The 19,350-nt window shown below is 44.6% G+C and overlaps 1 protein-coding gene across 1 annotated transcript; it reads left to right on the top strand.

The window, feature by feature from the left end:
• Positions 1–295: 295 nt before the first annotated feature.
• CFAP126 (cilia and flagella associated protein 126) lies at positions 296–17,153 on the top strand. Its single transcript, XM_060758289.2, has 5 exons — positions 296–512; positions 7,271–7,333; positions 10,294–10,374; positions 13,247–13,423; positions 16,177–17,153. The coding sequence occupies exons 1-5, from the start codon at positions 429–431 to the stop codon at positions 16,792–16,794; spliced, it is 1,023 nt and encodes a 340-aa protein (XP_060614272.2). The 5' UTR covers positions 296–428; the 3' UTR covers positions 16,795–17,153.
• The last annotated feature ends 2,197 nt before the right edge of the window (positions 17,154–19,350 follow it).

Below are 19,350 nucleotides of genomic sequence, written 5' to 3' on the forward strand. Positions count from 1 at the left end.
AAGAAGCAGGAATATTGCATTCAAAGCACCCCTGACTGATGGCCATCCAGCCTCTGCTTAAAAGCTTCCAAAGAAGGAGCCTCCACCACACTCCGGGGCAGAGAGTTCCACTGCTGAACGGCTCTCACAGTCGACTCTCACCTTGATTTGCATTCAATGGCTTGGAAGTGCCTGGGGGGAATCTTTTGTTGAGAGTGATTTCATGTGCCTGTTTGTTTCCCCTCTGTTGTTTCCTCCTTTCTGTTGAATTGCCCACATGCTTGTTTATGTATAGAGTTGGAAGAGACTCCTGGTAAACAGGTTTAAAGAGGTTTCATTTGAATCTATGAATGGGGAAAGTGGGCGGGGCCTGACTGAGAGATGGGCGTGGCTTCAGAGGCCTCTTCTCCGCCCACTCCTCTGTTCTCCCTGCCTATTGTCTTCCGCGCATGCGCACAGTCCACCGTTGCCAAGAAACAGCCCAAACAGCATCCAGAGGAAACAGCATGGCAGCGCATTACAGTTCTGGTCAGGTAAGGGGAGAAAAGTGTCACCTTTGCCTAGAGAGATTGTCTTTGGGAGTCAGAACATCCTAAAGATGGAAGAGAGCCTAGACACTCTCTTTAGGAACCCTAGAATCCTAAAGAGAGCCCCAAATCTCTCCTGGCAGATGGCCATCCAGCCAATGCTTAAAAACCTCCAGAGATGGAGACTCCTTCATTATCATCATCAGAGATTATTAATTATGGAATCATAGAGTTACAAGGGACCCCAAAGGCCATTCAGTTCTGTAATAAAGGAAGACACCATCAAAGCTCTCCTGACAGATGGCCATCCAGCCATCCAGAGATGGAGACTCCGTCATTATCATCATCAGAGATTATTAATTATAGAATCATAGAGTTACAAGGGACCCCAAAGGCCATTCAGTTCTGTTATAAAGGAAGACACAATCAAAGCTCTCCTGACAGATGGCCATCCAGCCATCCAGAGATGGAGACTCCTTCACTATCATCATCAGAGATTATTAATTATAGAATCATAGAGTTACAAGGGACCCCAAAGGCCATTCAGTTCTGTTATAAAGGAAGACACAATCAAAGCTCTCCTGACAGATGGCCATCCAGCCATCCAGAGATGGAGACTCCGTCACTATCATCATCAGAGATTATTATTATAGAATCATAGAGTTACAAGGGACCCCAAAGGCCATTCAGTTCTGTAATAAAGGAAGACACAATCAAAGCTCTCCTGACAGATGGCCATCCAGCCATCCAGAGATGGAGACTCCGTCATTATCATCATCATCATCATCATCAGAGATTATTAATTATAGAATCATAGAGTTACAAGGGACCCCAAAGGCCATTCAGTTCTGTAATAAAGGAAGACACAATCAAAGCTCTCCTGACAGATGGCCATCCAGCCATCCAGAGATGGAGACTCCTTCACTATCATCATCAGAGATTATTAATTATAGAATCATAGAGTTACAAGGGACCCCAAAGGCCATTCAGTTCTGTTATAAAGGAAGACACAATCAAAGCTCTCCTGACAGATGGCCATCCAGCCATCCAGAGATGGAGACTCCGTCACTATCATCATCAGAGATTATTAATTATAGAATTATAGAGTTACAAGGGACCCCAAAGGCCATTCAGTTCTGTAATAAAGGAAGACACAATCAAAGCTCTCCTGACAGATGGCCATTCAGCCATCCAGAGATGGAGACTCCGTCACTATCATCATCAGAGATTATTATTATAGAATCATAGTTACAAGGGACCCCAAAGGCCATTCAGTTCTGTAATAAAGGAAGACACAATCAAAGCTCTCCTGACAGATGGCCTGGAGAGGCAGATGAGCTCCCTCTATCAGCTCCAGCTCCTCATACGGGGACAAAAGAGAAGCCTCCCAAAAGGATGATAAAAAAAACATCAAATCATCTGGGCGTCCCCTGGGCAACATCCTTGCAGATGGCCAATTCTCTCACACCAGAAGCGACTTGCAGTTTCTCAAGTGGCTCCTGACACGACCAAAAAAAAAAAAAAAGCCATCCAGAGATGGAGACTCCATCATTATCATCATCAGAGATTATTAATTATAGAATCATAGAGTTACAAGGGACCCCAAAGGCTATTCAGTTCTGTAATAAAGGAAGACACAATCAAAGCTCTCCTGACGGATGGCCATCCAGCCATCCAGAGATGGAGACTCCGTCATTACCATCATCAGAGATCATTATTATAGAATTATAGAGTTACAAGGGACCCCAAAGGCTATTCAGTTCTGTAATAAAGGAAGACACAATCAAAGCTCTCCTGACAGATGGCCATCCAGCCATCCAGAGATGGAGATTCCGTCATTATCATCATCAGAGATTATTATTATAGAATCATAGAGTTACAAGAGACCCCAAAGGCCATTCAGTTCAACCCTGTTCTGTTATAAAGGAAGACACAATCAAAGCTCTCCTGACAGATGGCCATCCAGCCATCCAGAGATGGAGACTCCGTCATTATCATCACCAGAGATTATTATTATAGAATCATAGAGTTACAAGGGACCCCAAAGGCCATTCAGTTCTGTAATAAAGGAAGACACAATCAAAGCTCTCCTGACAGATGGCCATCCAGCCATCCAGAGATGGAGACTCCGTCATTATCATCATCATCATCATCATCAGAGATTATTAATTATAGAATCATAGAGTTACAAGGGACCCCAAAGGCCATTCAGTTCTGTAATAAAGGAAGACACAATCAAAGCTCTCCTGACAGATGGCCATCCAGCCATCCAGAGATGGAGACTCCTTCACTATCATCATCAGAGATTATTAATTATAGAATCATAGAGTTACAAGGGACCCCAAAGGCCATTCAGTTCTGTAATAAAGGAAGACACAATCAAAGCTCTCCTGACAGATGGCCATTCAGCCATCCAGAGATGGAGACTCCGTCACTATCATCATCAGAGATTATTATTATAGAATCATAGTTACAAGGGACCCCAAAGGCCATTCAGTTCTGTAATAAAGGAAGACACAATCAAAGCTCTCCTGACAGATGGCCATCCAGCCATCCAGAGATGGAGACTCCTTCACTATCATCATCAGAGATTATTAATTATAGAATCATAGAGTTACAAGGGACCCCAAAGGCCATTCAGTTCTGTTATAAAGGAAGACACAATCAAAGCTCTCCTGACAGATGGCCATCCAGCCATCCAGAGATGGAGACTCCGTCACTATCATCATCAGAGATTATTAATTATAGAATTATAGAGTTACAAGGGACCCCAAAGGCCATTCAGTTCTGTAATAAAGGAAGACACAATCAAAGCTCTCCTGACAGATGGCCATTCAGCCATCCAGAGATGGAGACTCCGTCACTATCATCATCAGAGATTATTATTATAGAATCATAGTTACAAGGGACCCCAAAGGCCATTCAGTTCTGTAATAAAGGAAGACACAATCAAAGCTCTCCTGACAGATGGCCTGGAGAGGCAGATGAGCTCCCTCTATCAGCTCCAGCTCCTCATACGGGGACAAAAGAGAAGCCTCCCAAAAGGATGATAAAAAAAACATCAAATCATCTGGGCGTCCCCTGGGCAACATCCTTGCAGATGGCCAATTCTCTCACACCAGAAGCGACTTGCAGTTTCTCAAGTGGCTCCTGACACGACCAAAAAAAAAAAAAAAGCCATCCAGAGATGGAGACTCCATCATTATCATCATCAGAGATTATTAATTATAGAATCATAGAGTTACAAGGGACCCCAAAGGCTATTCAGTTCTGTAATAAAGGAAGACACAATCAAAGCTCTCCTGACGGATGGCCATCCAGCCATCCAGAGATGGAGACTCCGTCATTACCATCATCAGAGATCATTATTATAGAATTATAGAGTTACAAGGGACCCCAAAGGCTATTCAGTTCTGTAATAAAGGAAGACACAATCAAAGCTCTCCTGACAGATGGCCATCCAGCCATCCAGAGATGGAGATTCCGTCATTATCATCATCAGAGATTATTATTATAGAATCATAGAGTTACAAGAGACCCCAAAGGCCATTCAGTTCAACCCTGTTCTGTTATAAAGGAAGACACAATCAAAGCTCTCCTGACAGATGGCCATCCAGCCATCCAGAGATGGAGACTCCGTCATTATCATCACCAGAGATTATTATTATAGAATCATAGAGTTACAAGGGACCCCAAAGGCCATTCAGTTCTGTAATAAAGGAAGACACAATCAAAGCTCTCCTGACAGATGGCCATCCAGCCATCCAGAGATGGAGACTCCGTCATTATCATCATCATCATCATCATCAGAGATTATTAATTATAGAATCATAGAGTTACAAGGGACCCCAAAGGCCATTCAGTTCTGTAATAAAGGAAGACACAATCAAAGCTCTCCTGACAGATGGCCATCCAGCCATCCAGAGATGGAGACTCCTTCACTATCATCATCAGAGATTATTAATTATAGAATCATAGAGTTACAAGGGACCCCAAAGGCCATTCAGTTCTGTTATAAAGGAAGACACAATCAAAGCTCTCCTGACAGATGGCCATCCAGCCATCCAGAGATGGAGACTCCGTCACTATCATCATCAGAGATTATTATTATAGAATTATAGAGTTACAAGGGACCCCAAAGGCCATTCAGTTCTGTAATAAAGGAAGACACAATCAAAGCTCTCCTGACAGATGGCCATTCAGCCATCCAGAGATGGAGACTCCGTCACTATCATCATCAGAGATTATTATTATAGAATCATAGTTACAAGGGACCCCAAAGGCCATTCAGTTCTGTAATAAAGGAAGACACAATCAAAGCTCTCCTGACAGATGGCCTGGAGAGGCAGATGAGCTCCCTCTATCAGCTCCAGCTCCTCATACGGGGACAAAAGAGAAGCCTCCCAAAAGGATGATAAAAAAAACATCAAATCATCTGGGCGTCCCCTGGGCAACATCCTTGCAGATGGCCAATTCTCTCACACCAGAAGCGACTTGCAGTTTCTCAAGTGGCTCCTGACACGACCAAAAAAAAAAAAAAGCCATCCAGAGATGGAGACTCCATCATTATCATCATCAGAGATTATTAATTATAGAATCATAGAGTTACAAGGGACCCCAAAGGCTATTCAGTTCTGTAATAAAGGAAGACACAATCAAAGCTCTCCTGACAGATGGCCATCCAGCCATCCAGAGATGGAGACTCCTTCACTATCATCATCAGAGATTATTAATTATAGAATCATAGAGTTACAAGGGACCCCAAAGGCCATTCAGTTCTGTTATAAAGGAAGACACAATCAAAGCTCTCCTGACAGATGGCCATCCAGCCATCCAGAGATGGAGACTCCGTCACTATCATCATCAGAGATTATTATTATAGAATCATAGTTACAAGGGACCCCAAAGGCCATTCAGTTCTGTAATAAAGGAAGACACAATCAAAGCTCTCCTGACAGATGGCCTGGAGAGGCAGATGAGCTCCCTCTATCAGCTCCAGCTCCTCATACGGGGACAAAAGAGAAGCCTCCCAAAAGGATGATAAAAAAAACATCAAATCATCTGGGCGTCCCCTGGGCAACATCCTTGCAGATGGCCAATTCTCTCACACCAGAAGCGACTTGCAGTTTCTCAAGTGGCTCCTGACACGACCAAAAAAAAAAAAAAAGCCATCCAGAGATGGAGACTCCATCATTATCATCATCAGAGATTATTAATTATAGAATCATAGAGTTACAAGGGACCCCAAAGGCTATTCAGTTCTGTAATAAAGGAAGACACAATCAAAGCTCTCCTGACAGATGGCCATCCAGCCATCCAGAGATGGAGATTCCGTCATTATCATCATCAGAGATTATTATTATAGAATCATAGAGTTACAAGAGACCCCAAAGGCCATTCAGTTCAACCCTGTTCTGTTATAAAGGAAGACACAATCAAAGCTCTCCTGACAGATGGCCATCCAGCCATCCAGAGATGGAGACTCCGTCATTATCATCATCAGAGATTATTATTATAGAATCATAGAGTTACAAGGGACCCCAAAGGCCATTCAGTTCTGTAATAAAGGAAGACACAATCAAAGCTCTCCTGACAGATGGCCATCCAGCCATCCAGAGATGGAGACTCCGTCATTATCATCATCATCATCATCAGAGATTATTAATTATAGAATCATAGAGTTACAAGGGACCCCAAAGGCCATTCAGTTCTGTAATAAAGGAAGACACAATCAAAGCTCTCCTGACAGATGGCCATCCAGCCATCCAGAGATGGAGACTCCGTCATTATCATCATCAGAGATTATTATTATAGAATCATAGAGTTACAAGGGACCCCAAAGGCCATTCAGTTCTGTAATAAAGGAAGACACAATCAAAGCTCTCCTGACAGATGGCCATCCAGCCATCCAGAGATGGAGATTCCGCTATTATCATCATCAGAGAATATTATTATAGAATTATAGAGTTACAAGGGACCTCAAAGGCCATTCAGTTCAATCCCCTTCTGTAATAAAGGAAGACACAATCAAAGCTCTCCTGACAGATGGCCATCCAGCCATCCAGAGATGGAGACTCCATCATTGCCATCATCAGAGATTATTATTATAGAATTATAGAGTTACAAGGGACCTCAAAGGCCATTCAGTTCAATCCCCTTCTGTAATAAAGGAAGACACAATCAAAGCTCTCCTGACAGATGGCCTGGAGAGGCAGATGAGCTCCCTCTATCAGCTCCAGCTCTTCATACAAGAGAGAAGCCTCCCAAAAGGATGATAAAAAAAACATCAAATCATCTGGGCGTCACCTGGGCAACATCCTTGCAGACGGCCAATTCTCTCACACCAGAAGCGACTTGCAGTTTCTCAAGTTGCTCCTGACATGACAAAAAAAAAAAGCCATCCAGAGATGGAGACTCCGTCATTATCATCATCAGAGATTATTAATTATAGAATCATAGAGTTACAAGGGACCCCAAAGGCCATTCAATTCAACCCCATTCTGTTATAAAGGAAGACACCATCAAAGCTGTTCCGACAGATGGCCATTTGATTTGTTTTGCCCTGACCTAGACACAGGGTCCCTCCAGGTGGGATCTGACCAAAGCAGAAGAGAAAAGGGCTATGACTCCCCTTTATCTCAATACTGTATTCCTATTGATGCAACCAAGGATCGTGTTTGCCTTTTTAGCTGCAACATCACACTGTGGATTTGTATTAGCCTTGCTGATTCCTTATGCTTTTCACCTTCTGTTGTCATTTGCAGTATGAGGATGCCTATGCTCCCCAGAACTTGCGGAACTGGGGCCTTCCAAGAGTAACTAAACAGGTGAGATCTTGCATATATCCTTATCTTTGGACATTCTTTGCATGGACAATAGTAAAGGAAATCCTTTTGTGTTCGGAGTTGGGCAACCATTGGGCCACCATTAGGATTTCTGTTTGGCAGACTTTTTAATCATATAACAATCGGGGGAATATGACCTTAGAAAAGTCCTCTTTTCCTCCAAGCCATTTTCCTTTCAAACTTCTCCACAAAGAACTTCCACCCAAGTCTTCCCCTTTATGTCATATCTGATGGCGACAGGAAAACCTGGATTTCTTTAACATATGTTTTATTGCCTTCACTCATGAACACAATAGAATGGCTTGGCTGGCAGACCCCCCACCCGGATCTCGCTAAGCCTCAGGGACAATTTTGTCATAATCCACTCCAGAATGCATTGTCTCCCTTCATCCCACCTCCCTCCCTTCTGATTTGCTGGAGCGTCAAGGCAGCAGGAACCTCCTGATAGGCTCTGGTGCACCGCGAAAACCCTGTGATTGGCCCTGATGCATGGGGGATGGCCAAACCTCCTCCCAGCTGTTTGTGCGTTAGCCAATCCCCTTCGAGTTGGGCGGGAGGGGGGAGCGGGAATTTTGAAACTCACAACTCTCTATTTTCTATAAAAATGGCCTTTACTTCTGTAACCACATGCTCTGCTTGGCGAATCATTGCTGCATTGCATCCTTTTCAGCTGAATCGCTAATAAACCTCGGTGGCACTTCCTTCCACTTGGTGAGACCTTTTATTGGGAAAAAAAAATCAGGGATTGGGTGCTTCTCTCTGTCTTGCCAGGGTAACGAACTCTTTAAAGAGTCAGATTGGTCTCTGCCTCCTGGCAAAGACCCCTAAATTCCTCCTCTATAACACAATGACAGTGGGCAGGCTACATGTAATGATTAAAAGAAAGACTCATTAAAACTGGTTAAAAACTCGGGCGAGATAAAGGAGAAACGAATTGTTTGCAGAGGAGGACTCATTATAGCGGGGATTGTGGGGTCAAATTTTCTGACAGCGGGGAGGAGAGATGTGTACTCCAATAACATAAATGTTCAGGCTAAACAATAGTGCGGGATTGAATGCCTACTCGCCAAAGGCGCAGCAGAAGAACCAGGTTTTGAGGTTCTTTGCAAAGGTTTCTAGGGTAGGGGCTTTCCTAATTTCTCCTGATAATGAGTTCCAGAGTTGGGGAGCCACAGAGGAAAAGGCTCTATCCCTTGTACTTACCAGGCGGGCTTATGACACTGGGAGGGGCGAAAGAAGGGCCTCCCCGGAGGAACGAAGGGCCCGAGTGGGTTCATGAAGGTAGGTAGGTCCCAAACCATTTAGGGTTGTATAGGTGATAACCTGCACCTTAAATTGGGACCGGAAAATAAACGGCACCATAAACAGGAGGGTTGACCTCTCCCTGTAAGAAGCCACTGTTCCGAGTCCTAGTTTCCAAGGCAGCAGAAAACAAGCTTGCTTCCTCCTCCCTATGGCTTCCTCTCACTTATCTATACATGGCTATCATGTCTCCTCTCAGCCTTCTCTTCTTCAGGCTAAACATGCCCAGCTCTGGGCCATCTTCAAGGGTAGCCCCACGTAGAGTGCATTACAGTAGTCCAGTCTAGAGGTAACTAAGGCATGGACCACCATGGTCAAGTCAGACTTCACGAGGTAAGGTCGCAGTTGTGCCAAGACCTGCGCGTCAAGTGTCAGCACTGAGTCCAGGAGGACCCCTGGGTTAATAATTATAACAACAACAACAACAACAACACTTTATTTATACCCCGCTACCATCTCTCCAAGGGACTCGGTGTGGCTTACATGAGGCCGAGCCCAAAATGCAACAATACAAGCAATAACAATAACAATACAAGCAAATTAAAAACAATACAACAGTAACACAAGCATTATCAATAGGACAACATAGGTTATGTGCATGCGTTGCAATGTATTTTCTATTTTTTGGCTTTTAAAATCCCTTCTGCTGTGTTTTCCAGCAGCTGTATATTTGTGTATATGTGTATATAGGTTATGTGCAATAGGTGTATTGTGTCCAAATTTGGTGTCAATTCGTCCAGTGGTTTTTGAGTTATGTTAGTCTCACAAACGAACATTACATTTTTATTTGTATACTAGCCGTCCCCTGCCACGCGTTGATGTGGCCCACTCTGGTGGTCATGGGGGTTCTGTGTGGGAGATTTGACCCAATTCTATCATTGGTGGGGTTCAGAATGCTCTGTGATTGTAGGTCAACTACAAATCCCAGCAACTACAACTCCCAAATGTTGAGACTCTATTTTCCCCAAACTCCACCAGTGTTCACATTTGGGCATATTGAGTATTTGTGTAGAGTTTGATCCAGATCCATCATTGTTTGAGTCGACAGTGATCTCTGGATGTAGGTGAACTACAACTCCAAAACCAAAGGACACTGCCCACCAAACCCTTCCAGTATTTTCTGTTGGTCATGGGAGAACAGTGGGCCAAGTTTAGTTCGATTCCATCGTTGGTGGGGTTCAGAATGCTCTTTGATTGTAGGTGAACTATAAATCCCAGCCACTACAACTCCGAAATGACAAAATCAATTGTTTTGAGTGAAGGACATACATTGGGTTGTTAGGCGTCTTGTGTCCAAATTTGGCGTCAATTCGTCCAGTGGTTTTTGAGTTCTGTTAATCCCACAAACAAACAGTACATTTTTATTTGTATAGTTATACCAATTAGTCAGTGTCCATTTTGTTTATCCTTCCAATCCCTCACTAGAACAATTTGTGCACACGCTATTAATTTGTCAACCAGTTTTTCTTTTTGTATATGTTTCACTCCTGTTATCCATGCATGTAGTACAGTTCTATTGACCATTACTCTTTGTAAATTTAACTTTCTATTGATTTCCCCTTCAGTCATTTTCCAGTATTCTTGCACTTGATCACATTTCTCCTTTTTGATGTTGCCTGAACTCTCTTTTCTCCCCGCAGCACCCTTCCACCCGAGAAGGTTATACGCAATTTATAGCTGATGACAGAGGACATCTGCTCCCGACAATCCCACGTTCAAAGGTGAGGCTTTTCTCATAAATGGATGGAGGAGAATCATAGAATCGTAGCATCCTGGAGTTGGAAGAGAACTCGTGGGCCATCCAATCCAACCCCATTCTGCCAAGAAGCAGGAAAATCCCATTCAAAGCACCCCACGGATGGCCATCCAGCCTCTGCTTCAAAGCCTCCACCACACTCTGGGGTAGAGAGTTCCACTTAGAATCATAGAATCAAAGAGTTGGAAGAGACCTCATGGGCCATCCAGTCCAACCCCATTCTGCCAAGAAGCAGGAATATTGCATTCAAATCACCCCTGACAAATGGCCATCCAGCCTCTGCTTAAAAGCTTCCAAAGAAGGAGCCTCCACCACACTCCGGGGCAGAGAGTTCCACTGCTGAACGGCTCTCAGTCAGGAAGTTCTTCCTAATGTTCAGATGGAATCTCCTCTCTTGTAGTTTGAAGCCATTGTTCCACGTCCTAGTCTCCAAGGAAGCAGAAAACAAGCTTGCTCCCTCCTCCCTGTGGCTTCCTCTCACATATTTATACATGGCTATCATATCTCCTCTCAGCCTTCTCTTCTTCAGGCTAAACATGCCCAGTTCCCTAAGCCGCTCCTCATAGGGCTTGTTCTCCAGACCCTTGATCATTTTAGTCGCCCTCCTCTGGACACATTCCAGCTTGTCAATATCTCTCTTGAATTGTGGTGCCCAGAATTGGACACAATATTCCAGATGTGGTCTAACCAAAGCAGAATAGAGGGGTAGCATTACTTCCTTAGATCTAGACACTCTGCTCCTATTGATGCAGGCCAAAATCCCATTGGCTTTTTTTGCCGCCACATCACATTGTTGGCTCATGTTTAACTTGTTGTCCACGAGGACTCCAAGATCTTTTTCACACGTACTGCTCTCGAGCCAGGCATCGTCCCCCATTCTGTATCTTTGCATTTCATTTTTTCTGCCATAGTGGAGTATCTTGCATTTGTCACTGTTGAACTTCATTTTGTTAGTTTTGGCCCATCTCTCTAATCTGTCAAGATCATTTTGAATTCTGCTCCTGTCCTCTGGAGTATTGGCTCTCCCTCCCAATTTGGTGTCGTCTGCAAACTTGATGATCATGCCTTCTAGCCCTTCATCTAAGTCGTTAATAAAGATGTTGAACAGGACCGGGCCCAGGACGGAACCCTGCGGCACTCCACTTGTCACTTCTTTCCAAGATGAAGGGGAAGCATTAGTAAGCACTCTCTGTGTTCGTCCACTTAACCAATCACAGATCCACCTCACCATAGTTTTGTGGTGAGGTGGATCTGTAATTGGTTAAGTGGACGAACACAGAGAGTGCTCACTAATGCTTCCTCTTTATCTTGGAAAGAAGTGACAAGTGGAGTGCCGCAGGGTTCCGTCCTGGACCCGGTCCTGTCCAACATCTTTATTAACGACTGAACAGCTCTCCCAGTTAGGAAGTTCTTCCTAAGGTTCAGGTGGAATCGCCTTTCTTTCCTGTACTTTGAAGGTATTGCTTCATTGCGGTCTAGTCTGCAGGGCAGCAGAAAACAAGCTTGCTCCCTCTTCCCTATGACTTCCCCTCGACTCTTGATCCATGGCACTCATCATGTCTCCTCTCGGCCTTCTCTTCTGCAGGCTAAACATGCCCAGCTCTTTAAGCCACTCCTCATAGGGCTTGTACTCCAGACCCTTGATCCTTTCATTCGCCCTCCTCTGGACACATTCCAGCTTAGAGTCAACATCTCCCTTCAATTGCGGTGCCCAGAATTGGACACAGTGTGATTCCATGTATGGTCTGACCAAAGCAGAAGAGAGGGCTAGCATGGCTTCCCTGGATCTAGACCAGGCATGAGCAAACTTCTGCCCTCCAGATGTTTTGGACTTCAACTCCCACAATTCCTAACTGTTAGGAATTGTGGGAGTTGAAGTCCAAAACACCTGGAGGGCAGAAGTTTGCCCATGCCTGATTTAGACACTAGATGCAGGCCAAAATCCCATTGGCTTTTTCTGCTACCGCATGGCATTGTTGGCTCATGACCCGTCATTTCCTAACATGTTATGTTCCTCCTTTAAAATATATTGATTTAACCCCTTGACAGTTGTGGTTAGACTTCCTTAACTTAAAGAATCTTCATCTATGACTATGTAAACATGTTGTTTTCAACCACAGTTCGACGGGTCAGCAATGACAGTTCTCATCAGTAACTTTTTATCATGAATTCTTCACCTCCTTTTGCAGTTTTCCGGGCTTCATTCTTCTTAGGTTGGGGTCTTCAGCCTTCACCAGACCCCAATTGTACTCCAATCAGATAGTTTCATTCAATCCACACATCACATTAACATACAGAAAACAAGGAGCTAGGGATGTTTAGCTTAATGAAAAGAAGGGGACGTGATGACTTGAGAAGTCTGACTTGGCCATGGTGGTTCATGCTCTTTTTACATCCGTGTCAGGAGCAACTTGAGAAACTGCAAGTCGCTTCTGGTGTGAGAGAATTGGCCGTCTGCAAGGACGTTGCCCAGGGGACGCCTGGATGATTTGATGTTTTAATCATCCTTGTGGAAGGCTTCTCTCATGTCCCCGCTTGGAGAGCTGGAGTCGATAGAGGGAGCTCATCCGCCTCTCCCCGGATTAGAACCTGCGACCTGTCGGTCTTCAGTCCTGCCGGCACAGGGGTTTAACCCATTGCACAACCAGGGGCTCCAGTGGTGGAGGAAACACATAAAATCTAGGATGAAATTGTCCGCGTATGTAAGCCTTCACTTGGATGGTGGGCATTGTGCTGTTCGTGGAGGACATTGGCAAGGTTCTTGTACATGTCTATTTGGCCCCAATGGGACATTTTGGACTGACTACTCAAGGCTCTCCTTATGTCACTCCCTACAGGCTTCCCCTTGGGGTACCTACTTGGGCACCTGGGATATGCCACTGAAGATTCCTCCAGCCAAAGTGAACCTCACCTGCCGCTCAGTGGACGCAGCGGCCCGACTCACAGAGTGGGTCAACAAAGCGGAGGTCCTGCGCAGTGCCTGCAATGGTTTCAGCCCAGAAATCATCGGCAAGGTAACACCCCGGCTGCACGTCCTTTGCCAACCTTTGCCAAATGCAACTGTTATTTGCCCTAATCAGAGATTTGAGGGTCCATCCATAAATGGACCAAGTGTGGTGCCTGCCTACAGCAAAACAAAGATGGCACCAGCTTCCAAGTTCTTTTGGGAGTTTCTGTAATTGAGATGCTATTAGTAACAAAGGCTTACTCACTGACCAAACCTCTCAGGGTATTTGGTAGGACATACAACAATGCTTCCAAGGAAGATATTGCATTCCAGGCAGGTTACTATGGGAGGAAGTGATCTTTTAGATATTCTGACTCATACACAACTTAAGGCTGTGCAAGCCAAAACCAGAGGGTTTTGTGTGTGTGTGTGTGTCAGGAGCAACTTGAGAAACGACGAGTCTCTTCTGGTGTGAGAGAATTGGCCATCTGCAAAGATGTTGCCCGGGGGGACAGACACCCATATGTTTTGAAGTCTTACCATCCTTGTGAGAGGCTTCTCTCATGTCCCCGCATGGGGAGCTGGAGCATTTTGCACTAGTTGTATTTTCTGTGCACTTTTCAAAGAGCCTTTTATCTCATGATCCTCCTGGGCTGCAAGAATCAGGCCTTCTGTCTTCTTCTTCAGGGTTCCATTCATGAACCATCACCAGGTCTTCTCCTTGTCAACTTTTCCTTCAATCTTCTCAATGAACTGCCCATGTAAGGCTTTGTTGTGCCAGCTGTCAGCTCTGGATTGGAGTGCAGTTTTCTTGTACTGACTCTTTGTCTGCTGTGCTTTGAGAAGTTTCCGATTATTGACTTCAATTAAAGCAAGTTCTTGGCTTTCCTTGACATATTCTGCCAGGGCGTGTTTTTCTTCTTCAACTGCTTGCTTGACTTGTAAAAGTCCTCTGCCCCCAGACTTTCTAGGCAGATAGAGCTGGTCAACATCACTGCGAGGATGTAGTGAATTATGAATGGTCATGAGTTTTCTGGTTTTTCTGTCCAAATTGTCCAGTTCTGCCTGTCTCCAGTTTATGATGCCAACAGTATATCTTATGACATGTATGGCCCAGGTGTTTATGGCCTTGATGGTGTTGCCTCCATTGAGCTTGCTTTTGGGAATTTTCCTGACCCTCTGAATGTATTCTTTGCTGACCACAGTTTTCACATGTTCATGTTTGATGTTGTCCAGTTATAGTATGCCCAGATATTTATAGGCCCCTCATAGAATCATAGAATCAAAGAGTTGGAAGAGACCTCATGGGCCATCCAGTCCAACCCCCTGCCTAGAAGCAGGAATATTGCATTCAAAGCACCCGACAGATGGCCATCCAGCCTCTGTTTAAATGCTTCCAAAGAAGGAGCCTCCACCACACTCCGGGGCAGAGAGTTCCACTGCTGAACGGCTCTCACAGTCAGGAAGTTCTTCCTAATGTTCAGATGGAATCTCCTCTCTTGTAGTTTGAAGCCATTGTTCCTCGTCCTAGTCTCCAGGGAAGCAGAAAACAAGCTTGCTCCCTCCTCTCTGTGACTTCCTCTCACATGTTTATACATGGCTATCATATCTCCTCTCAGCCTTCTCTTCTTCAGGCTAAACATGCCCAGTTCCCTAAGCCGCTCCTCATAGGGCTTGTTCTTCAGACCCTTGATCATTTTAGTCGCCCTCCTCTGGACACATTCCAGCTGGCTGGTGACACTTGATTGCTTGGCCATTGGGCATATTTATGCCCTCACTTTCAATGATTTCTCCCTTCTTCAGTGCCACTGTCAAACATTTGTCCAAACCAAACTCCATGTTGATATCTGTGCTGAAGATTCGGACAGTGTTAGTCAGAGACTGGATTACAGTTTCGGTTTTCCCATACAGCTTCAGGTCATCCGTGTACAGTAGATGTGAAATTTTGTGAGATCTCTGAGACATTTGATAGCCGAGGTTTATTTTTTGTAAGATTGTTGACAGAGGGATCATGGCAATGATGAAAAGCAGTGGGGACAATGAGTCTCCCTGGAAAATTCCTCTTCTGATGTTGACAAGTCCATAGTTTTCATTTCCAACAAACAGTTCAGTTTTCCAGTGCTTCATCATATTTTCGGAGCCCCCGGTGGCGCAGTGGGTTAAAGCCCTGTGCTGGCAGGACTCAAGGTTCGAATCCCGGGAGAGGCGGATGAGCTCCCTCTATTGGCTCCAGCTCCTCATGCAGGGACAAGAGAGAAGCCTCCCGCAAGGATGCTTCAAGTCGTCTCTGGTTGCTTCTGGGTTGAGAGAATCGGCCGTCTACGAAGACGTTGCCCAGGGGACGCCCGGATGTCTTGCAATCCTGCGAGGAGGCTTCTCTCATGTCCCGCAAGGATGACAAAACATCAGAAATCATCCAGGCGTCCCCTGGGCAACGTCCTTGCAGACGGCCGATTCTCTCACAACAGGAGCGGTTGCTCCTGACACGACCAAAAAAATCATATTTTCAATAAAAGTGCCAACGTTCCAAATCCCGATGGTGTCTAGGCACTTGATGATCCAACTGTTTGGGAGTGTGTCAAAGGCTTTTTTGTAGTCAATCCACGTCATGTGAAGACTGGTTTTTCGGCTTTTGCAGTTCTCCAGAACCATTTTGTCAATTAATAACTGGTCTTTTGTGCCCCTGCTTTATTATTATTATTATTATTATTATTATTATTATTAGGTCTATGACTGTAATAAAAATTGATTTGAGTGTTCTAAATACACTTTTAACGTGAGAAATTTTGTATATGTCATAATACCTATTTTGTCCTATAGCCAAGCGACCCTCCTGCACATCCCACCAAAGAGACTTCTGCCAAACTTGGAGGGCCTTCGAGCAGAGGCTCCGAGGGGAAAATGCCAGCTCAAGAAGCAGTCAAATCCAGCGGGATGGCCAGCCCTAAGCACCCCCTCTCCCGCCAGCCTGGCTGTATTGATGTCCGATTGAAAAAAGAGGTTTCGTCCGATGCCCCAGCGTTTCAGCAGCCGGATTCCAAGGACCTGAGACAAAGAAGTGGCAGTCAGGTCCCGCTCTCACGCCAACCTGGCTCCATGGACGTCCGGGTCAAAGACATGGCGAGCCCCAAGACCTCAGCCACAAGCCGCCCCAACTCCAGAGAGTTTACTCCTCCAAGGAGAGCCATTTCGGCAGAGACCCCTGCCTTGAACCGGCCTCGGTCGCTGGAAGGAAAATCCAAAGGGGTCAGCACCCCTGAACTGTTGGCTTCCTGTTGCCCGGGAACCATGGAAGCCAAGCCCAAAAGTGCCCTCTCACTCGAGGCGCTGTCTGCCAGCAGGCCTTTGACAAAAGCCAGCCATGTTTCGGAGATTAGTAAGGCCGCATCCGAAAGGGAAGGGGCAACCAAATCTTGCCTTGGAGAAACATGCAGTTAAATGTCCCTCTCAAGGTCCAAACAAACGTATTCTATTAGGATGACTGGAAGTTAAATCAAGGAAGTCAAATCTATTCCACGTGTCAAGCCACTCCGATGTGTTTGCGTTTCCCCGCATTCCCAGGCCCTCTCCTGTTCCAACCCCAGCTTTACTTCTCTTTTTCACTTAATCACTCAACAAGAAGTATATTCCATCAAGTCCAAACAACGGTAAAAATATACAAAACTCATGCATTTCTCAACTTGTCCAAACCTGAAGCAAAGAAAGAGGAAAGCCAACTCTGCTGCCCAAAAGAAGATTTGCCCAACTGGATAAGGGGCAGCAATGATATCTGAGTGATGCCGTTTTGAAAAATTGAATAAAATCAGATGGAATAGTATTATCATGTCTTAAAATGTTTTCACAGTAATAGACACTACATAAAACAAACGCCAAAATCATTTCATCCACCCCTATGAGGCTTTGCTTTGAATTAGGGTCAGTCCCTAATCAAAGAAATTAGTTGGAGTACAGTATATGTTTTTTTTTTTTTAAGCATTAGCTACTTTAAGTCTCTTTTGGGAGAGAAATAGCAGGATATACCATATATACCTTGAGATCGTCTGGGGAGGCCCTTCTCTCGATCCCGCCTGCCTCACAGGCACGTCTGGCGGGGACGAGGGACAGGGCCTTCTCGGTGGTGGCCCCCCGGCTGTGGAACACCCTCCCTGTGGACATCAGACAGGCGCCCTCCCTTATGACATTCCGCAAGAGCCTAAAGACATGGTTATTTGAGAAGGCGTTTGACTAAGTGCTACAACAATTGGCAACGATGACTGGAACGGAATATGGATAACGAGATTGGTTTATGATTTTACGACGAGACGGCGCGGATGATTTAGTGTAATTGTATTATTGATAGTTATTAGGCCTGGGTAACAACGCAAAAATTTGTTTCTAAAATCGATTTGTAATTGGGGTTTTTTTTTGTTTCGATATTCAAAATAATTACAAAATTTTCCCTTTAAAAAGTTCGGTATTAACGAAATTTCGTTAATATTTACAAAACATTTTGTAAAGATGGCACACTTTTTTTTCAATATTTTTTAAATATTTTTTAATTTAATTATTAATTTAGTAGAATAGGGAGGAGAAATTAAAATTATTATTAAGGAGGGAAGGCAGGCACTCACTCTGGCAGGCCCTCTCGCTCGCCGCTCGCTCGCCACTCACCCTCTCGCTCGCCGCTCGCCCTCTCGCTCGCCGCTCGCCCCTCTCGCTCGCCCCTCTCGCTCGCCGCTCGCCCCTCTCGCTCACCCCTCTTGCTCACCGCTCGCCCCTCTCGCTCGCCGCTCGCCCCTCTCGCTCGCCCCTCTCGCTCGCCGCTCGCCCCTCTCGCTCGCCGCTCGCCCCTCTCGCTCGCCCTCTCGCTCGCTTGCTCAGCCGGCGCCGAGAGAGGAGAGCTCCCAGCAAGCATCGCCAGGCGGCCATCTTACGTATTTCCGAAATGGACGGAAATACAAAATTTTTTGGCGCCTGCCGTTTCGATATTTAAAAACACTTCCGGGTTTAAAAATAAGTTTTGTAATCGTTTTGTAATTGCTAAAATTAACGAATATTTAACGAATTACAAAATTAACGAACGAAACCGCCCAGGCCTAATAGTTATGTTGATTTTTGTTGTGATATTGCCTATTGTAAACTGTTTTTATATGTTGTACACCGCTGTGAGTCGCCCTAGGGCTGAGAACGGCGGTAAACAAATGCAGTAAATAAATAAATAAATAAATAAATATACTTGAGTATAAGCTGACCCGGATATAAACCGAGGCACCTAAATTTAACCACAATAACTGGGAAAATGTATTGACTCAAGTATAAGCCTAGGGTGGGAAATACAGCAGCTACTGGTTAGTTTCAAAATAAAAACAGATACCAATAAAATTACATTAATTGATGCATCAGAAGGTTAAATGTTTTTGAATATTTACATAACACTGTAATTTAAGATAAGTCTATCCAACTCTGATTCTAACCTTCTTCAACGTAAATGTGCTTATGTATCCTTCCAATAAGAATAAAGAGAGTAACATAATGTAATAATAATAATAATAATAATAATAATAGAGTAAAATAATGGTGGGTTAAAGCACTGAGCTGCTGAGCTTGTTGATCGAAAGGTCGCAGGTTCGATTCTGGGGAGCGGTGTGAACTTCCGCTGTCAGCCCTAGCTTCTGCCAACCTAGCAGTTCGAAAACATGCAAATGTGAGTAGATCGATAGGTACCGCTCCAGTGGGAAGGTAACGGCGCTCCATGCAGTCATGCCGGCCACATGACCTTGGAGGTGTCTACGGACAACGCTGGCTCTTCGGCTTAGAAATGGAGATGAGCACCACACCCCAGAGTCAGACATGACTGGACTTAATGTCAGGGGACTACCTTTACCTTTTTAAAATAATGGAAATGTAATAATAACAGTAATAATATAGTAAAATAATAAATGTAATAATAACAATAATAAATAGTCAAGTAATACATCTAATAATAACAATAATAAAGTAAAATAATAATGTAAT

Source organism: Anolis sagrei, chromosome 12, assembly GCF_037176765.1.
Source record: "Anolis sagrei isolate rAnoSag1 chromosome 12, rAnoSag1.mat, whole genome shotgun sequence".
In the NCBI taxonomy this organism is placed as follows: domain Eukaryota; kingdom Metazoa; phylum Chordata; class Lepidosauria; order Squamata; family Dactyloidae; genus Anolis; species Anolis sagrei.